This window comes from Rattus norvegicus, chromosome 7 (assembly GCF_021556685.1).
Source record: "Rattus norvegicus strain SHRSP/BbbUtx chromosome 7, alternate assembly SHRSP_T2T, whole genome shotgun sequence".
Lineage (NCBI taxonomy): Eukaryota > Metazoa > Chordata > Mammalia > Rodentia > Muridae > Rattus > Rattus norvegicus.
This window is the reverse complement of record NC_141540.1, coordinates 16,520,606-16,538,859: the sequence shown is the minus strand read 5'-3', so window position 1 is coordinate 16,538,859 and position 18,254 is coordinate 16,520,606. Positions and strand designations below refer to the sequence as shown.

Genomic DNA, 18,254 nt, shown 5'->3' with positions numbered 1-18,254 from the left:
TAGCGCCCAGAAGGAGAGACGTACGCTCTTCGTCTTCCAGTAGCAGACGGCACGTTGAACGCATGCGTTCTGAGGAAAGCTAAGAAAAGGAGCTGCTGGTGGGTCGTGTCGAAGACATGGAGCAAAGCTACGGAGGTTAGTATGGGTTATTCTCCACTACAGGAGACTCTGCTGCATGTGGTATTCGGGCTTAGCCTGCAGCCGGAACGCACTTGCCGCAGCCTGGTTCTGTGTAGTCGGCCCGGACGCGCGCGCTTCCCTTATTGGGCCTCTGCGCAATCGTTCCCGCGGCGCCGCGTGTGGATTGGCCGGTAGGACTCGGGGCGGGGGGGGGGTACGGATGAGGCGCGGACGCCGACGCTGTGGCGGGTTTCTGGATGCGCCTTGGGCCGCTTTCACCGTGCAGGTCCAGTGGCTCTCACTGCGGCGGGGACCCTAGGACTTGGGCTGTCTCAGTCCCGCCTTATCTTCTGAAGACGCCACAAAATGGCGGCCCCAGGGGTGGGGCTAAAGCGAGTGTCGGGAGAAGGGGGTGAGGTCCGTCCGGGTCCGCGTCGGCTGTAGCGAGGAGAGTCTCAGAGCTCATCCTCAGCAGGTCGTTCTTGAGAACGCCTGTCCCTGGGCTCGCTCTCCTGAAGACTTTCGGGTAAGCTATGCACTGCGGCAGCACCCGGTGAAGCTCGTGAAGCTCCTCGGGATAACCTGGCTGGGTCCTTGCAGTGTACGCGGCGTGTGGTGCCCAGGGGAAGTGTGCTGCCTAAGGGACTGGAACTCTTGACTGTAACATTACGGTGGCCTGGAGGGACCAAAGGGTCTGCGGAAGCCGCGACGTTACCTTTCCCAACCTAAATTTCAGCATCTTTTTGCACTTAGACTTCATTTCTCGAGCTATATGCTTTTTTTTTTTTTTTGGTTCATTTTTTTTGGAGCTGGGGACCGAACCCAGGGCCTTGCGCTTCCTAGGTAAGCGCTCTACCACTGAGCTAAATCCCCAGCCCCGAGCTATATGCTTTTAATCTCCTGGGAGGCCTTGACTCTGTACCGAAATTTATCTACAAGAGGTAGTTGAAACATATGGAATGGGGTTCGAAGTGGGCATAGGAGTGGTTATTGGCTTCTGGCCGCTAAGGAAGGGATCTTGAGAGGCAGCAGAGTAACAAGATCCCTAGAACTGGACTTAGCAGAGAGGCCTGAGGTGTGATGAACACGTGTGCTTGGATATCTTCAGGGACAGCACAGCGCTCCTTCTTTAGGATCCTAGATCCGCATCTTCCACTCTGAGGTTTTCCCACCAGATAACCTGTCACAACCCTGTTTTATTTCTTGGGTTAGGAAACTTCATGGTGACTCCCACTTTCTTCTACCTTCCAATAACTTTACAGACGCAGTTAAGAGTATTTGCAGCCTCCCTGGTTTCTAAGTAGCAATTATGTATGGCGGTACTCGCTGAGTACCTGTCTACACATTTAAGGGACTATGTTAGAGTAGTGGATTTGGGATATTCTGGAAAGGGAGATAACCATTCATTTTGTCAAAATGAAGTCTTTTGACAGCCTGGGGCTGTGCCACTCTGTCTAACGATGTTCTAAGCTCCAGGAACACAAATGAGAAGAATGGGATTCCCCCTTATGTTTACAGGGGTGTAGTAGGGGAATGGGGATGGCTTCCTAGGTCAGGTGGAGGCTAGGGTATTGAGTGTTTAGTTACATGGAATCAACCCTAACGTTTATGTTGCCATTTTTCAGTTTTGTGGCATATCTGCCTGCACTCTTGAGTCTTCTCAGTTATGTGGCGGCTGGGCCAGTAGGGTAGACACTGTAACATAATGCTGTATCCTCTAAATTTGGTTCATTTCCCCAATTCTTTTGCTTTGGTCAGCTCAGCCAGGTAAAGTGTGGTGGTTTGCGTGCATTTGGGGGCTGAGGCAGTTCTTGAAGGATGGAGTTGTGCTAGGTTACATTTACATTCCCTAATTGTAAGTTAACACTTCTGAAAAGAGAAATCCCTTCAGACTTTTTGGGTATTATCAGAACCCTCGTTTTCTTGATGGTAAGATAGAATCTTGACACATGATCTTTTCGCAGGTTATGGGGCATGGAGTGCTGGACCTGCCAACACCCAGGGTAAGTGGCTCCTGTTTAATGGGTTTAATTGGGGTTTTCTCCACTGCATGCCCTTTTGTAGTAGAGCCCAGCATCTGCCTTCACTGGAGTATGTTTGTCTTTTTTCTTTATCTTAAGGAAAAATAGTTTATTGAGTGCTACAAGGGAGCAGAGGCTGATTAGTAAATAGAAAACTCCCTGTATCACTCTACTACCCTACCACCATTTTTAAAATCTGAGAGGGGCTGGAGAGATGGCTCAGCGGTTAAGAGCACCCGACTGCTCTTCCAGAGGTCATTAGTTCAATTCCCAGCAACCACATGGTGGCTCACAACCATCTGTAAAGAGATCCGATTCCCTCTTCTGGTGTATCTGAAGACAGCTACAGTGTACTTACATAGAATAAATCTTTAAAATCTGAGAGGAACTCTGAAAGGATTGTGTATTTAACATACAAGAGGCCCCAATTTTCTAGTCCCAGGTCACACCCTAGCACCATTGGAGGCCAGCCACTCTTTTTTTTGTGTATCATTGAGGTCCCATGAGGAGGTCTCCTCAATACCTGTGCCACATAATGTGCTCTTGTTCGGTTGAAAATGTGATTTTTTTTTTTCCCCCACTGATGCCCTAGGTATGATCGGGAATAACTAGGTTTGGGCTCCTGATGAGAACTGAGCTTATGTAGGGGATCTTTCTAAGGTCCAGGCCAGACTGTCCTCTCAGTTGATACTCAGTTGATCACCGTCCTAGGGACTACTGTACCTTTCTTTCCTGGGAGAAGTCAGGCTTGCCCCAAGAGAGAAATATCAATGGTGCTTTGTACCCATTCTGTCTTCTGGTGCAGTGAGGCAGCAGCTGTCCTTAGGTAACTCTGGTGCAGTGAAGTGCTTATGTGTTTTTGTTTTTTTCCTCAAGGTACATATGGAAGTGGTGTGGCCAGCTGGCAAGGTAAGACCTTTGGAAAGGGATCTTGAGGTGGGCAAGTGAGTCAAGTACAGGTCCTATCCCTCCATCCTGGCTGTGCCCAAAATCTCTGTTGATAGCATGGGGAATAGAGGCTGCTGGGCACTGGGCCTCGAGTCATGCCCAAGCTAGGCTGACCTGAAGGTGACTTGAACTTGTTCCTGAGGGATCGTGGATAGAGTGCAGGAACAGTTTTCAAATGTCTTTGTCAGTCTGGATTGCTATTCCGAGGCACTTAGCCTCCTCTGGCTTTGATTAGGAAACAAGTCCTTCTGTCTTTAAAAGAAAAACTGCTGGGCTGGAGAGGTGGCTCAGAGGTTAAGAGCACTGACTGCTCTTCCATAGGTCCTGAGTTCAATTCCCAGCAACCACATGGTGGCTCACAACCATCCTTCTTCCCGTGTGTCTGAAGACAGCTACAGTGTATTCATATAAATAAAATAAATCTTTAAAAAAAAAAGAAAAAGAAAAACTGCTACTACAACCTGTGGCCAGCTGTTTCTCTGGTCTTGATCATTTGCGTATTGTGGTATGATGTTGGTGATGCTTGGTTCCTGCTTGGTGGCAGAGAGTGCTTCTGCAGACAAGAATGTCATGGCTAGCCTCATGTGCTGAGGCCTAACCCAGTTCCTCTTTCTTCTGATAGGTTATGAAAACTACAGCTACTACAATGCCCAGAACACCAGTGTCCCTACAGGAACACCCTATAGTTATGGCCCAGCCTCGTGGGAGGCCACCAAGGCCAGTGATGGTGGCCTGGCAGCTGGGAGTTCTGCTATGCATGTGGCCTCTTTTGCCCCAGAGCCATGCACCGACAACTCTGACTCGCTCATTGCCAAGATCAATCAACGTTTGGACATGTTGTCCAAGGAAGGAGGCAGGGGTGGGATCAGCAGCGGTGGGGAGGGCATGCAGGACCGAGACAGGTGATTATGGCCTTCAACCTTTCCTGGTAGAATCCCTTTCTAGAATCATGAAAATGGGTACCAAGCCTTAGCCCTCTTTTCCTGTTCCTGTTTTAGGCAGGAGCTAGACCCTGTTGGGAGGATTCCTAAACTGTTGGCCAATTAAGTTAACCGAAGATTCTTTCTTCTGGCAGGGGCTTCATGCTCTTCTCTGTTAGCAATGTTTAAATGAGTGTTCTGAGGCCAATTTGCTTTCTGGGCATTTAGGTAGATACTGGGTGGATTGGTTTCTTGTTCTGAATGTAAGGGGGTCAGCTCAGTGTAAAGTTAGCAGAGGGCAGACTGTTGGGTAGCCTGGGTGCCGTAGGCTGCTCCTGATGGGTTGTCTACTTCCTTTGCAGCTCCTTCCGCTTCCAGCCATATGAGTCCTACGACTCCAGGCCCTGTATGCCTGAGCATACTCCCTACCGCCCCAGCTACAGTTACGATTATGACTTTGACTTGGGAACTGACCGCAATGGTAGTTTTGGCGGGACATTCAACGACTGTCGGGACCCAACCCCAGAGCGAGGCGCCCTTGATGGTTTCTTAAGGGGCCGGGGCCAGGGCCGCTTCCAGGACCGGAGCAACTCGAGCACCTTCATACGTAGTGACCCCTTCATGCCACCCTCAGCCTCCTCAGAGCCCTTATCCACCACCTGGAGTGAGCTGAACTACATGGGTGGACGTGGTCTAGGTGGGCCCTCCACCAACAGGCCGCCTCCTTCCCTCTTCTCCCAGTCCATGGCCCCTGACTACAGCATGATGGGCATGCAGGGGGTGGGCGGTTTTGGTGGCACCATGCCTTATGGATGTGGCCGGTCCCAGACTCGGATACGGGATTGGGTAAGTTTACCAAGTTCTGTCAGGCCTGTTGCCTTTTCTTCCTAAAACTTAGTTGAGGTGAAAGTTGTGTACCTTTGTCTACTGTAAGATGCCCCTATTTCCCAGGGAACAGTCCCACTTTCAGTGAGTTTACGCCACTTGGTTTTAGATGTCTCCCTCAATTCATCCCTTCTCTGTCCCTGGGTTGGCCTGTTGTAGAATATTTCACAGCAATGGAGTTGTACATGTGGTTCTGTGTGTCTGGCTCCCTCTCAAGCTTTTGACTTCTGTTATAGTCTCTTGCTTTTTTGAAGGCTTTTTCCTGCCTTTGTTTTCTGTCCTTAAAAATGCTGGGGCATCTTATAGGCCCAGGTACATGACATGTGTTTGTGTCTGTAGCCCAGAAGGAGGGGGTTTGAACGCTTTGGACCAGACAACATGGGCAGGAAGCGGAAGCCGTTTCCATTGTATGAAGAACCTGATGCCAAGCTGGCCCGTGCTGACAGTGAAGGAGACCTCTCTGAAAACGGTATGCTCTGGGGATCAGAGTCAGTTGCCCGCTCTGGAATGAGGTGGCGTTGTTGGCTCACACTGCCTTAGCTGAGCCCTGTTGCTAGTCTAGTCCCTGAGCTTGGGAATGTGAAAGCGCTCTGAGACCCATCCACCTAGGGACTGACACTTCTGTTGCCTGTGTCTGGCAGATGATGGAGCTGGTGACTTACGGTCAGGAGATGAAGAATTTAGGGGGGTAAGTTCACCTTCACAGACTGTTGATTTGGCCTTGTTTTCTTCTGTCTTTTTTTTCCTCACAGAGGTGAAAATAGCTGTTTTTGCTGAAATCAAGCATATATCTTTTGTGTGTGGCCTGTAACAACTGTTTCTTGTGTTTGCTTGTCTTTAATTCTAGTTTCTGTTCCCCAACCTCCTGGCCTCTTCCCTAGATCCATTGCTCCTATTCCCTTCTGAAAAGAGCAGGTCTCCCAGGAAGATCATCCACTGTCCTCTTTCATTTCCCTTGCCTTACAGTGCTGAGTCTTAACCTTCAGCCTTCTAATTGTGGGGCTCTGCAGGGTGCTACTCACCTTGTCTAGCCTCTTGACCTGATACCCAATCACTGGGGAGTGTCAGCAGAGGCCAGTCTTGGGCCACACCACCTTGCTGAGGAATGCACAAGGTGTTTGTTAGAAAGTTTGCTCTGGGTACTTCTGATGGTCGGGTGGAGAGCCAAGCGAGGATGGGCGACAGCTTTCTTCTTATGGCCAGCAGGTGGTAGAATCCAAGGCTTAAACCATGTTTCCCAAGTGCTCCACCCACCTACCACCAATAACTGAGGTTTTTCTAAGACTCTTTCTTGCTCCCCATTCAGGTGACGTAGCCTTAAGGCTGGGGGTCTCTGTACATCTCTTAGACCTGCCCAGGGAACTGACTCTGCCTAGATAACCCTAGGATCTGTATTTACACTAATTTGTTAGAGTGCTAAATATATCCTAAGAAGCTTGGGGAAGCCTGTTTACAATCAGTGCTAGTTAGAATACCCCAGACTGGGTGTTTCCCCTGCCGGTGGATAAGCCTTTCTGTGGTGTAGAACTACATGGGCTACGTTTGCCACTGGGCAGGTTCTGTCACTTTGGAGAGAACAGAGTTGGTCACTGTAGGAAAGGAAATACCTTTGTGGTCTTCTAATAGCAGTGAATTATAACGGGGCACTTGAGCTCTCCTCTTTGACTCTTGAGGTTTCCTGCTGCTCATTTCCCACACCACAGCAGGCCGAGGTCTGGTAAGACCACATCCTAGGTATGGCCTGGGCTGGTTAGAGAGACTTCTGGACCCCACCCCACAGCCTGACACTGTATGTGCCCTTTTTCAGGAGGACGACCTCTGTGACTCCCGGAAGCAGAGAGGTAGGTGTCACCCAGCATCTTTTGTAGCCTTTATCTGACCCACACTCACCGCCCAGCTCCCGGCCAGCTTCTGAGCAAAACAGACTTGTCATGGAGACGCCATGGTTGATGGCAGAGGAGCTGCAGCCGTCAGTGGACCCACACTGTGGGAGCCATCCCCAAAGCGTGGTTCCAGTGTCTGGGGCAAGGTTTGCCTGAAAGGAGGAGCTCCTTTGCCTCAGATCTAGATACAAGTTGTAGGAGGTAGAAACCCATCTCTGGGTATCTGTGATACCCATGTTCGGAAAAAAGGTTTCAGAAGTCTGAAGAGAAAGAGGCCTCTTTTCTATTCCCGTATTCTGGCCCATCTTTATTCCCACCAGGGGTATTTTTGTTATTTTGTTTTGTTTTTGTTTTTTTGGTTTGGTTTTTGTTTTTGTTTTTTTGTTTTTCTCTCTCTCTGTTGTGAGCTTCAATTTGTACCCTGGCCTCTGCAAGAAATATTGGCATCTTCAGTACCTGTGCACAGAGAGCAAATACCTACTATGGTTGATCTTGAGGTCGTGGGAGGATAGCCTGTAAGGTGTACTCAGGCCCATATCTAAAGGCAAGAGACCTAAGAGCCCAACAAAGGTTATACCCAAGGGTGAGAACCAGCCTGAGCAGCAAGGCCTTAGGCTCACCCAGCAGCCACTTGTCATTTTCCCTATGGTGTGGACCTGTTCTAGCTGGTTCCTCTCAAGATTCACAGGCTAGCCCATATCCCTTAGTGTCAGAAGGCGTATGGCTCCTCTAAGGTTCTCAGGTTATCGAACCCTCAGGTGTCCCTCATCCTACACATTAAAGTTTTGTCCACAGCGCGGACCACTCCCCAACCCCCAGCATTGAGCAGCTCACGCAGCCGGGTAAATGCTAAAGCAAAGGTGACATGTTTGTTGCGCACAGGTCCTGCTACCCAACCGGGATGACTTTGCTATTAAACAGCAGTCATAGTTTCAGGCAGTGACCTCTTGCCAAAAGTCCCACACGTCCTTTTGAGAGGCTTCTGAGCAGCGCACGCCGGTCGCCATCTTCGTGGGACAGTCTCGGGACTGGCATCAGGGGTAGGGGTTACAGTTCAGATGCTTATCCAACCTTTTTTCAGCATCCAGCCCTGGCCCTGACCCTGGGGCTCTGGCTGGTCTCATGCTGAGATGCTGGCCACAGGGCTCTCCTGGGAGCTATGCCAGCCCCAGGGAATGGACGGGAGGACCATTCGGTCTCTTCCCATTTTTGTGTCTAGGATTATTTCCCACTCCGCCTTGGGAGAGTCCAAGGTTGTTGGTTTTGTGAGTGGAAGATAGAGATCGGGCCAGCAAGGACTGTCAGACCTGCTGAGTCCCCAGTTGAGGTGAAGCCAACAGGACAGTCACCGCACCCCACCTGGAGGTGGGATGGAGGGTGGCAGTGCAGCTTGCTGTTCCCTGAGGCTTCCCAGCTGCTGCCTGTGTGGGGATATTTGCAGCTCTCTGAGTGATGTGGGAGAAGAGCCAACAACAAAGTACTGTAGTGGACACGCAGCCTAGGACAGAACAGAGTAGTAGGTGGCCATGAGTGAGATGGGCCTCTGCCCATCAGGCCATGGGAGGAGTGGGGCAACTCCTCTGGGTTCTCATCAAAGGTCCTGGTACATCAGGAACCTCTAACAACAACACCTTGGTGCCTTGGGGTATCCTAGCCCTGCCACAAAAGTAATGGAAGCTGGGCACAAGGTATGGCTGCCAAGCTGCAGCATCCAACTTGGCCCTGGAGCTGACCCCTCCTGCAGGCTCCTCAGTGTCTCGAGGGGACTTTTCTGTTGCAGGAGAAAAGGAGGACGAGGATGAGGATGTGAAGAAGAGACGGGAGAAGCAAAGGAGGAGAGATCGGATGCGGGACCGAGCAGCTGACAGGTGAGGGGCTGCTAAGGTGAGGCAGGTCGTTGGGGCCAGTGATGCACTTGGATCTCGGCTCTCTCAGACTCCAAGTCACATGTCCTCCTGTAATGCACAGGAGTTTGGTTTTGCAAGAAATCTTAGCCAGGTTAATGGAAGATACAAGTGAGAAGTGTAAGAAAGATGGGGGTAGTGCGTCAGCTTTGTCTTACTGGAGAGTCCACTTCTGAGACCTTTGCATTAGAGCCTGGATGCTAGGACTGTGAGAACCCTCTTGACTCTTCAGCAGGCCTAAGGGATGTCTAATCCTACTTGGCCTTAAACCTCCTAGACAGAAGATGACCGTCATTCAATAGAGCTGGTAGGAGGGGGTCGTGATTCCCCTGTCCAAATATAGACAATCTCTGGAATTCAGCAGAGTGAGAATACGTGTGCACGTGATCTGCTGGTCCGATTTTGTATCAAACAAGAATGCTAAAATGCCAGGCCCATACAATATCTCTCTGACCACCCCTCATGGTTAGTTAAGCTATATGAGAACCTGTTGCTTTTTGTCGTCATCGTCCTTACAAAACAAGTCCTCTACCTATAGAGCCATCTCCTGGGACCACGTGTGTGTGAGTGCCACAGCATGCTTGTGAAGGTCAGAACGCAGTTTGTAGGAGTGCTCTCCTACTGAAGATTGATGTCAGTTGCTGAGCAGTTCTTCCAGACTATAACCCCTGCTCTTAAGGCTTAGATAGTACCATCTGATGCTGTTTCCTAGCTGGGCTTCGTGGCTCAAAACCTGAGAGACTGAAACTGGAAGAGGCTCTCCTTAGCTCTTTCAAGAACAGGATGAATCCTATTTCTTTTGCATTTCTGTACCCACAGATGAACTGGCGAACTGGCGATCTCTGTTACCACTTCTTTCTGTGCTCTCTCTAGGATTCAGTTTGCCTGTTCTGTGTGCAAATTTCGTAGCTTTGAAGATGAAGAAATCCAAAAGCATCTGCAAAGTAAATTTCATAAAGAGACCTTGCGGTTTATAAGTACCAAACTACCTGACAAGACAGTAGAATTTCTCCAGGTAAAGTATGCTACAGTATTTGTAGACAGCCCTGAAAGTATGAGAACCCTTGAGGGGTTGAGGAGAATGAGAGGGGGGCTGGAGAGATGGCTCAGTGGTTAAGAGCACTGACTGCTCTTCCAGAGGTCCTGAGTTCAATTCCCAGCAACCACATGGTGGCTCACAATCATCTGTGATGGGATCTGATGCCCTCTCCTGGTGTGCCTGAGGATAGCTACAGTGTACTCATAAGATAAAATAAATCTTTTTTTTTTTTTAAAGACTAAGAATGAGAGACCTAAACATGTTACAATTGATTTTCCCAAATTGAAACTACTGTACGTGTTCCTGTGTCACAACGTGATAATAGCTCTGACCACAGCCAGTTTTGCCCATAGAGCTGCCACAGTAACACTTTATCACACTCTACAGTTGAGAAATGCCCAGAATAGTGTGCTGTCATTTAACTTGGTGGCATCTCTCAATCCTTCTAGGAGTATATCATAAACAGGAATAAGAAAATTGAGAAACGGCGTCAGGAGTTGTTGGAGAAGGAAAGCCCTAAACCCAAACCAGATCCATTCAAAGGTCAGTTGTGATCCCATTGTCCAGGTTGTTAGATGCTCTTAAAGGTGCAGAACATGACTCATGTAGGCTGGCTGCTCTTCCAGAGGACTCAAGTTTGATTATTACCACCACACCGCAGCTCTGTGGCTTCAGTCCCAGGGAATACAATGCCCTCTTTTGGCTTCTGTCCACATAGACACAAATACAGACAAAATATCAGCACGTAAAATAGATTGAAAAAGAAGACAATGCAAAAGTTTATGTAGTTCTATTATGGTACTTAGCATGTATGAGGTCAGAATTTGTTTAATCCCCACCTATAAAAAACAGCCCAGGGACTAAAGAAGTGAGTGCCTCAGCACATAGGAGCACTGGCTGGTCTACAGTTTTTGAATTTGATTCCCAGCACCAACATAGTAGCAACTATCTGTCGATAACCGCAGTTTTAGGGGATATGATGCCCTCTTCTGGCTTCCTGGGGCACCAGGCACATGTGATAAATAGACATGTGCAAGCAAACTGCTTGTACATATAAAATAAGACTTTTTAAAAAATTAAACAGCCCAAACCTTTAATCCCAGCACTTGGGAGGGAGAAGCAGTTCAGTCTGAGTTCAAGGACAACCTCTTCTATAGAGCAAGTCCCAGGATACTCAGGGCTACATAATGTCTCAGAACACTAAACAAGAACAACAGTGCAGTGCCAGCCAAGTGCTGTGGAAAAGCACTCAGTGGAAAGAAGCAGGGCGGTGAGATGAGAGCACAGCTGCTAGCAGCTCATCAGAGGGATGTAAAGCAACTGAATGGTTCTCTCCCGGTGTAGACAGCTGGAAGGAGGAGGCGTGCACATAGGAGAGTGAGCTCTACCTTGTCACCTGTCCTAAAGATAGCCTAGAGGGTAGCACAGGGACGGACACAATGCTGGAGAGGAGGAAGAAAGCTCTTTGGGTTCCATTCCAGGGATTGGCCAGGAGCATTTCTTCAAAAGGATTGAAGCCGCACACTGCCTGGCCTGTGACATGCTGATTCCTGCACAGCACCAGCTCCTGCAGCGGCATCTGCACTCTGTGGACCATAACCATAATCGAAGGGTAAGTCTTCTGATGCAGGCTGGCTCCTGGGGCCATCATTCCTCTTCTGCCGCTTGGATGAGGTCTGTTAAAGTTTGGTTGGACTTGGTGTGATGTACTTCTAAATTCCTGCCTACTTGATGCTAAGTTGAAAGGCAGGCTTTCATCCTCTCTTCTCTCTCTCCTCTGTTTCAGACAGATTCTCACTATGTCTCCCTAGCTGGCCTCTCCCTCTGCCTCCACACCCAGCCTGGCCCCTTCTTTTAAAAAGAGAAGGGGAGAAAAACACAGAAATTTGGTGTGCAGATTGGCTGTATAGCATAGTAGCTGAAATTCTGAATTAAAACTGTTTTCTACAAGTCAGAGTAAGTTTCCCAGGTGCTAAGAAATTGGATTTCAGTAAGGTGAGACCAGAACTATTCAGAACTCAGTGGCTTGGAGAACTGACCTCTGTTTAGTATTGGTTTGGTCTTCCGTTGATGATGAGGCTGAGGCTACAGATTTAACCTGGGGATTAGCAAGGTTTTGTTGCTGGGCTTCTGGGACTTGTAGGGGGATAGGCATAAACGTATGCACATACCAACCCACTTTATAGGAGAAGTGAGTGTGCTTGGACTCTGTTATTTGAAAGGACCATGAAGTCAGTTCTCTGCAATTAGGATGGCTCTCTAGGCCCAGAGCATTTGATCTCCATTGTATGGTACAGCTGTTGTAGATATGCAGAAGTAGCCACAGATGATAGAGCGGGTGTTGGCTACATTGCTAGCACATCTCAGTGTAGAACACCAGTGACTGTCAACCCATCTCTTCATTTATTTTGGGTTTTTTGGGACAGGGTTTCTGTGTGGTCCTGGTTGTCCTGGAACTTACAGATCCTCTGCTTCCTGAATGCTGGGATCAAACGCATACACCACCACCTGGCTCCGTCTCATCCCTTAGTGCTTGCTTCTTTTAAATTGTTTTTATTTAAAGTGTATGATTGTTTTGCCTGTTTATATACCTGTGGACCAAGTGAGTGTCTGGTACCTATGGATGTCAAAAAAGTGCCAGATTCCCTTTAGCTGGAGTTAGATACTCCCAATTGGTAGCTGCCATGTGGATGCTAGGAATGAATACTGGATCCTTTACAAGAGCAAAAAGTGTTTTTAGCCAATGAACTGTCATCTTCTCCAGTTCCTCTAGGGCTTGCAGAAATTTGCAGAGCTGCCTCTTTTTTTTTTTTTTTTTTTTTTTTTTTTTTGTAAATATATTCATTTCTTTTATGTATATGAGTGCACTGTAGCTGTCTTCAGGCACACCAGAAGAGGGCATCGGGTCCCATTACAGATGGTTGTGAGCCACCATGTGGTTGCTGGGAATTGAACTCAGGACCTCTGGAAGAGCAGTTGCTGCTCTTAACCACCGAGCCATCTCTCCAGCCCCATGAACTGCTTTTTTGAGACAGGATCTCACCCTATAGAGGCTGGGCTCAAAGGCTTGCACCACCATGTGTGCATAATCTAAAGTTTTGGTTCATGCTGCTGGGATTTACTATGAGAGCAATATTATCCCCAAAACTAAAAAGGTTTGCCCTTTTTCCCTGTTTAGTCCACACATCTTACTTTTTGGTGTGTCTGTTGTTTGTTTTGAGATACGGTGTCACTAAATAGCTTTGGCTGGTGTGAAACTAGCCATCTAATGGCGGTTACATGTCATGAAAGCTTGGCAGTATCCTAGTTTCATTTCTTACTGTGTGTGACAAAATACCATGACCAAAAGCAGCTTAGAGTAGTGGGGAAAGAGTTTAACTGATTTCAGGTTATACCACATCATTTGGAGGAAGTAAATCAAGGTGTCATGTCCATCGTCAGGAGTGGACAGAATGAACGCATGCGTGCTTAGTGTTTAGCTGGCTCTCTCTCCTCTGCCCCACCACTGATCCAGGGTAGCCTGATCTAGACAGTGCAGTGTTGAAGCTTGCGGGTGGTTGGGTCGTGTCAGGTTGACAGTTAAACTAGTTTTCTGGTTTCTCTTGGCTATTTTAACAAGGTTATTTTTGGTTGCCTTTGCAGTTGGCTGCTGAACAATTCAAGAAAACAAGTCTCCATGTGGCTAAGAGTGTTCTGAACAACAAGCATATAGTGAAGATGTTAGAAAAATACCTCAAGGTTTGTATTTTGGAATCTGATGGGCCAGAAAAGCCTTGGGGGTGGAAGATTTGTATGATATGTGTAGCCAGCGTGCAGTGCTCAGCATTTGAGTTTTGAAAAGGTTGAAGGAGATGGGAAGACATGAGGTTTGGACCTGTGAGTTCAGGTTTTAGGAACTTGGTACTTAGCTGTGACCTTGGATACGGGTGCTGTGTGCGGATCACTGTGCTATGATACTCAACACACCCCAAAAACATGACTGTTTAGCTGTAAAGTACTGAGCAGATGCTGGTGATAGGCTTACTAGAAAGCATTGTGGTGAGTTAATGACACGGACCTGTAGTTCCAGCTACTCTGGAGCCATGGGGGAATCCATTCAGCCCCAGAAATTGAGGTTAGCATGGCCACATACCAAGACCTGGGCTCAACAGTGAAGCAAGGCCGGAGAGATGGCTCAGCGGTTAAGAGCACTTCCAGAGGTCCTGAGTTCAATTCCCAGCAACCACATGGTGGCTCACACCCATCTGTAATGGGATCTGATGCCCTCCTCTGGTGTGTCTGAGGATAGCTACAGTGTGCTCACAGACATCAAATAAATAGTTAAAAACAATGAAACAAACTACATGGAAGGAAAAGTGTGTGACGGCACACACCTGTAATACTAACATTTGGGAGCCAGGTGCAAGAGGATTACTGAATTTGAAGCCAGCCTGAGCCATAAAAAAAAAAAAAAAAAAAAAGGCTAAAAACAGTGCAGATAGGATCTGTGGGTGGCACTAGTGCTGTGGTAGATAACATGATCACGCTGTGGATCCAAGAAGGATGAAGGAGAGTTGCGGCAAGGAGAGGGAGGGGGAAATGTCGTAAGTAGAGGACTCACATGTGAAATTCTAAGTAAATTTACCCAGCTTCGAAGGCTGCAGTCTATCGGTGTAGTATGTTGCTTTGCAGACTCTGTCCCTAAAAAACAAGCGCTCATAAACTGGGCCTCCGCCTGGCTGTGGCACGGACTTGTCTCCTCTTTGTCCAGGGCGAGGATCCTTTTGTCAATGAAACTGCTGATCTTGAGACAGAAGGAGATGAGAACTTAGGAGAGGAGAAGGAGACACCAGAGGAGGTAGCTGCGGAAGTCTTAGCAGAGGTGATCACAGCAGCGGTGAAGGCTGTAGAGGGGGATGGAGAACCAGCTGCAGAGCATAGTGACGTCCTAGCTGAAGTGGAAGGGCCTGTGGACACCGCCGAGGCTGGTAGTGACTCCCACACTGGAAAGCTGCTAGAAGAACAGACCTGTGAAACAGCATCTGAAACCAGGAACATGGAAGACATGGCCAGAGGTGAGGCTGCTGAGGCCAGAAATGAAGCAGCTGTGCCAGCAGCAGCCGCCGGAAGCCCAGTACCTGTCATAGCCATCCCAGGAATCCTGGAAGATGAGCTGGAACAAACTGATGCAGAGGCCAAAGATACTCCCACAGAATAATGATCTTCTCTTCCCTGTTTCAAGGGACGTGTTATATCATGTGTTCTTTGTTTTATAAGCTGTACTGGGGTGTGTGTTATTCGGTGGAAAGACTGGGCCATTTCCTTCCCAGTGTACCTCAAGGATTGATGCTATACAGTAGATGGCTTCCCACCTCTGTTAGAAATACAAAAAGAGGTAAACCATTTTCCCAAGTGGCCTTTGATGGCTATCTGTGCACTGCAGCTAGAATAGTAAGAGTAGATCTTCCTGACACTTGTTGAGTCCTGAATTGGACAGAATGTGAGGATTTTTGTTTTGTTTTGTGTTGTGTTTTTGTTTGGTCTTCGTTTCACTTTATTTTGCTTTTTCTCTTGGGAAGCAATCTGATACGAACATAGCTTACTTGAGAAAAAAATTATTTAGGGGAATTCCCTTATTCACCTCTGCATGGTTGATGTGGGACATACACAGTTCAACCATTCATGTGTGCAAGAGCTGAGATTGTGCCCTCCACCAATAAACAGTCTTGTTTCAATAAACATCAGGCCATTTCCTAAGGCCTTCGGCATTGAAATAGCATCTTGCTTGGACCAAGCTAGCTTTAGAACTCAATCCTACTGTTTGAGCCTCTGCAGTGCTGGGGCCATGAGTGTACGGCCATGCTCAGTGGGGCTTTGGTTTTGCAATACACTGTATCCTATGTTCCTCTCCAGCTGTGGCAGCATTAGACAGATGACATGGCAGTGACTTGGCTGTGTTTGAGATGGTCCCTCAGGCTTCCACTGGAAGGACCCGCACCTGAGCCTGTAGATCGAAGACACTGCTAAGGCCTTGGTTCTCACTGTTCAGTGCTTGCTAATCAGTTGGTGTTCGTCTCCCACCTCTATTAGTGGATGTTTTGTTGTTTGCTCTCTTTCCTTTTGTTATTTCCACCTAAAGGTATTTAGAAAACCATGGAATTACTCCATTGATGAAAAACAAATGTGGACTTCATAGTTGGGATCTGTCTGTCAAAAGCTCAAACCGTTAAGTAAAAGTGTTTGACTAAAGCAAGTAGTAGTCCGAGCAAGGGAGGCTTAGCATGTCTCTAAAGCAGCATGTGCTAAGGTTTTACAGGCTCAGAATGATGGGTCTCCCCCGTTTTGAAGTTACAATGCTGTGTCCATTTGTACACAGCTCACATCTTGGAAACATGAGCCAGTGAGGGACTACAGAAGAGATGGTAGACCATCACAGCAATTTCATCAGCACGTCTGTCTGTTAAGGAGCATTACTGGGGATGTGATAGGGACTTTGGAATATCATTGTCAAAACAAGCAATAAATTGATGCCACGGAGACATTGCTGTTCGTTAGTTGCTGTTGTTTAGACTGTGTGTGTCTGTGTTTCTGAACTGAGAGTGAAGCCCAGGCCCTTCTGGCAAGCAGCTCTTTACATTCACTTAGTGTGTGCACATAGATATGCCACCCAGAAGACGGATCCAGCTCCTGTCGTCAGGCTTGGCGGCCAACACCGTTAACCTGGCGAAATCTCTCCAGCTTTCTTTTTGACAGTCTCCAGGATACTGGGATTACAAAAAAACAAACAGCAATGAAAAGAGACTTGAGAATTTCTGTGTTCAGGGACAGGGTCTCTGTGTAGACTGCTCTGGAACTACCTGTGTAGATGAGGCAGGCTGGCCCCAAACTCACGCACTCACCTGCCTCTTGCGTGCATTACCTTGCCTGGCTTTTGAGACTAAGAATCTTTTAAGTAGGCCTGCCATTGAGAAACCTCTCATCTTAATTGTGCATGATCTCCCACTTAATCTCAAAGTATATGGATTGTTTTATTATACATGGAGTTAAGTCTCTCCAAGATGAGGAAAAAGTACTTGGATATGTGAGTCTTACAGATGCTGATAACCATGAGCTTTCCACAGGGCACATTGTTTTAAAAGTAGGCTTTCTTGTTTTGGGTCTCAACCGTAATTCCAGCTGACCCTGCCTCTCCAGTAAGGAGTTAAAGATGTGGACTACCTTGCCCAGCTCTACAACTTTTTTTTAAAGATTTATTTATTTAATATGTATAAGTACACTGTCGCTGTCATCAGACAATCCAGAAGAGGGCATCGGATCCCATTACAGATGGTTGTGAGCCACCATATGGTTGATGGGAATTGAACTCAGGACCTCTAAGAAAAACAGTCAGTGCTCTTGACCACTGAGCCATCTCTCCAGGCCTCTACAAACATTTTAAAGTCTGACCTGTAATCCCAGCTACTTCAGAGGTTGAGATCTGCCTGGTCAATTTGACTATATCTCAAAATTTAAAAAGATGAGATAGGGGTTGGGGATTTGGCTCAGTGGTAGAGTGCTTACCTAGGAAGCGCAAGGTCCTGGGTTCGGTCCCAAAGAAAAAAGAAAGAAACAAAAGATGAGATAAATAGCTTTGCTAGAAAGCATCCCTAGGGCTGGAGAGATGGCTCAGCAGTTAAGAGCACTGGCTGCTCATCCAGAGGTCCTGAGTTCAAACACCAGCAACCACATGGTGGCTCACAATTGTCTGTAATGATATCTGATGCCCTTTTCTGCTGTATCTGAAGACAGCTAACAGAGTACTCGTACGCATTCAATATATAAAAGAAACATGTCTAGCATATGTGAGGTCTTAGGATTAATCCCCAGCAGAGCTACAAAGAAAAGATGCTGGGCAACTTGGACAAGGGTAGCTGGTTTTCAGCCCCAGATTTATATACTATATACTTTGTCTGTGACAACACTATTAGCCAAGTTTGGGTATCCTTAATATCAGCACTTGGAGGTCAGGTCATTATGGTGATTGCACAGATTCCAAAGCCAAGCTTGGCTGCATAAGATTCTTAATTAGAAGTAAATAAACCATGTTGAGTACATTGAGTAAAGAAAATCCACCCTCACAGTTTCTTATTAAGCCATTTAGGGGGCTGGAGAGATGGCTCAGCGGTTAAGAGCACTGGCTGTTCTTCCAGAGGTCCTGAGTTCAATTCCCAGCACCCACATGGTGGCCCACAACCATCTGTAATGGGATCTGATGCCCTCTTCTGGTGTGTCTAAAGACAGCAACAGTGTACTCAAATAAAAATTTAAAAAAAGGGCTGGAGAGATGGCTCAGCAGTTAAGAGCACCCGACTGCTCTTCCAGAGGTCATGAGTTCAATTCCCAGCAACCACATGGTGGCTCACAACCGTCTGTAAGGAGATCCGATGCCCTCTTCCGGTGTATCTGAAGACAGCTACAGTGTACTTATATATATAATAAATAAAATAAATCTTTAAAAAAAAATTTAAAAAAAAAGTCATTTGGCACTGTTGAAAGAGTGGCTCATGGATCTGGGA

The 18,254-nt window shown here is 47.5% G+C and overlaps 1 protein-coding gene across 5 annotated transcripts; it reads left to right on the top strand.

Moving 5' to 3' along the window:
- The first annotated feature begins 44 nt into the window (after positions 1-44).
- On the top strand, positions 45-16,238 carry Akap8 (A-kinase anchoring protein 8). Of its 5 annotated transcripts, none has more exon segments than NM_053855.1 (14): positions 92-135; positions 2,085-2,123; positions 3,018-3,050; positions 3,712-3,991; positions 4,372-4,855; positions 5,234-5,363; positions 5,536-5,582; positions 6,702-6,735; positions 8,558-8,645; positions 9,555-9,696; positions 10,170-10,263; positions 11,202-11,332; positions 13,363-13,458; positions 14,471-16,236. In NM_053855.1, coding segments are annotated over 14 exon segments (2,064 nt in total). In that variant the 5' UTR covers positions 92-116; the 3' UTR covers positions 14,918-16,236.
- Positions 16,239-18,254: the final 2,016 nt, after the last annotated feature.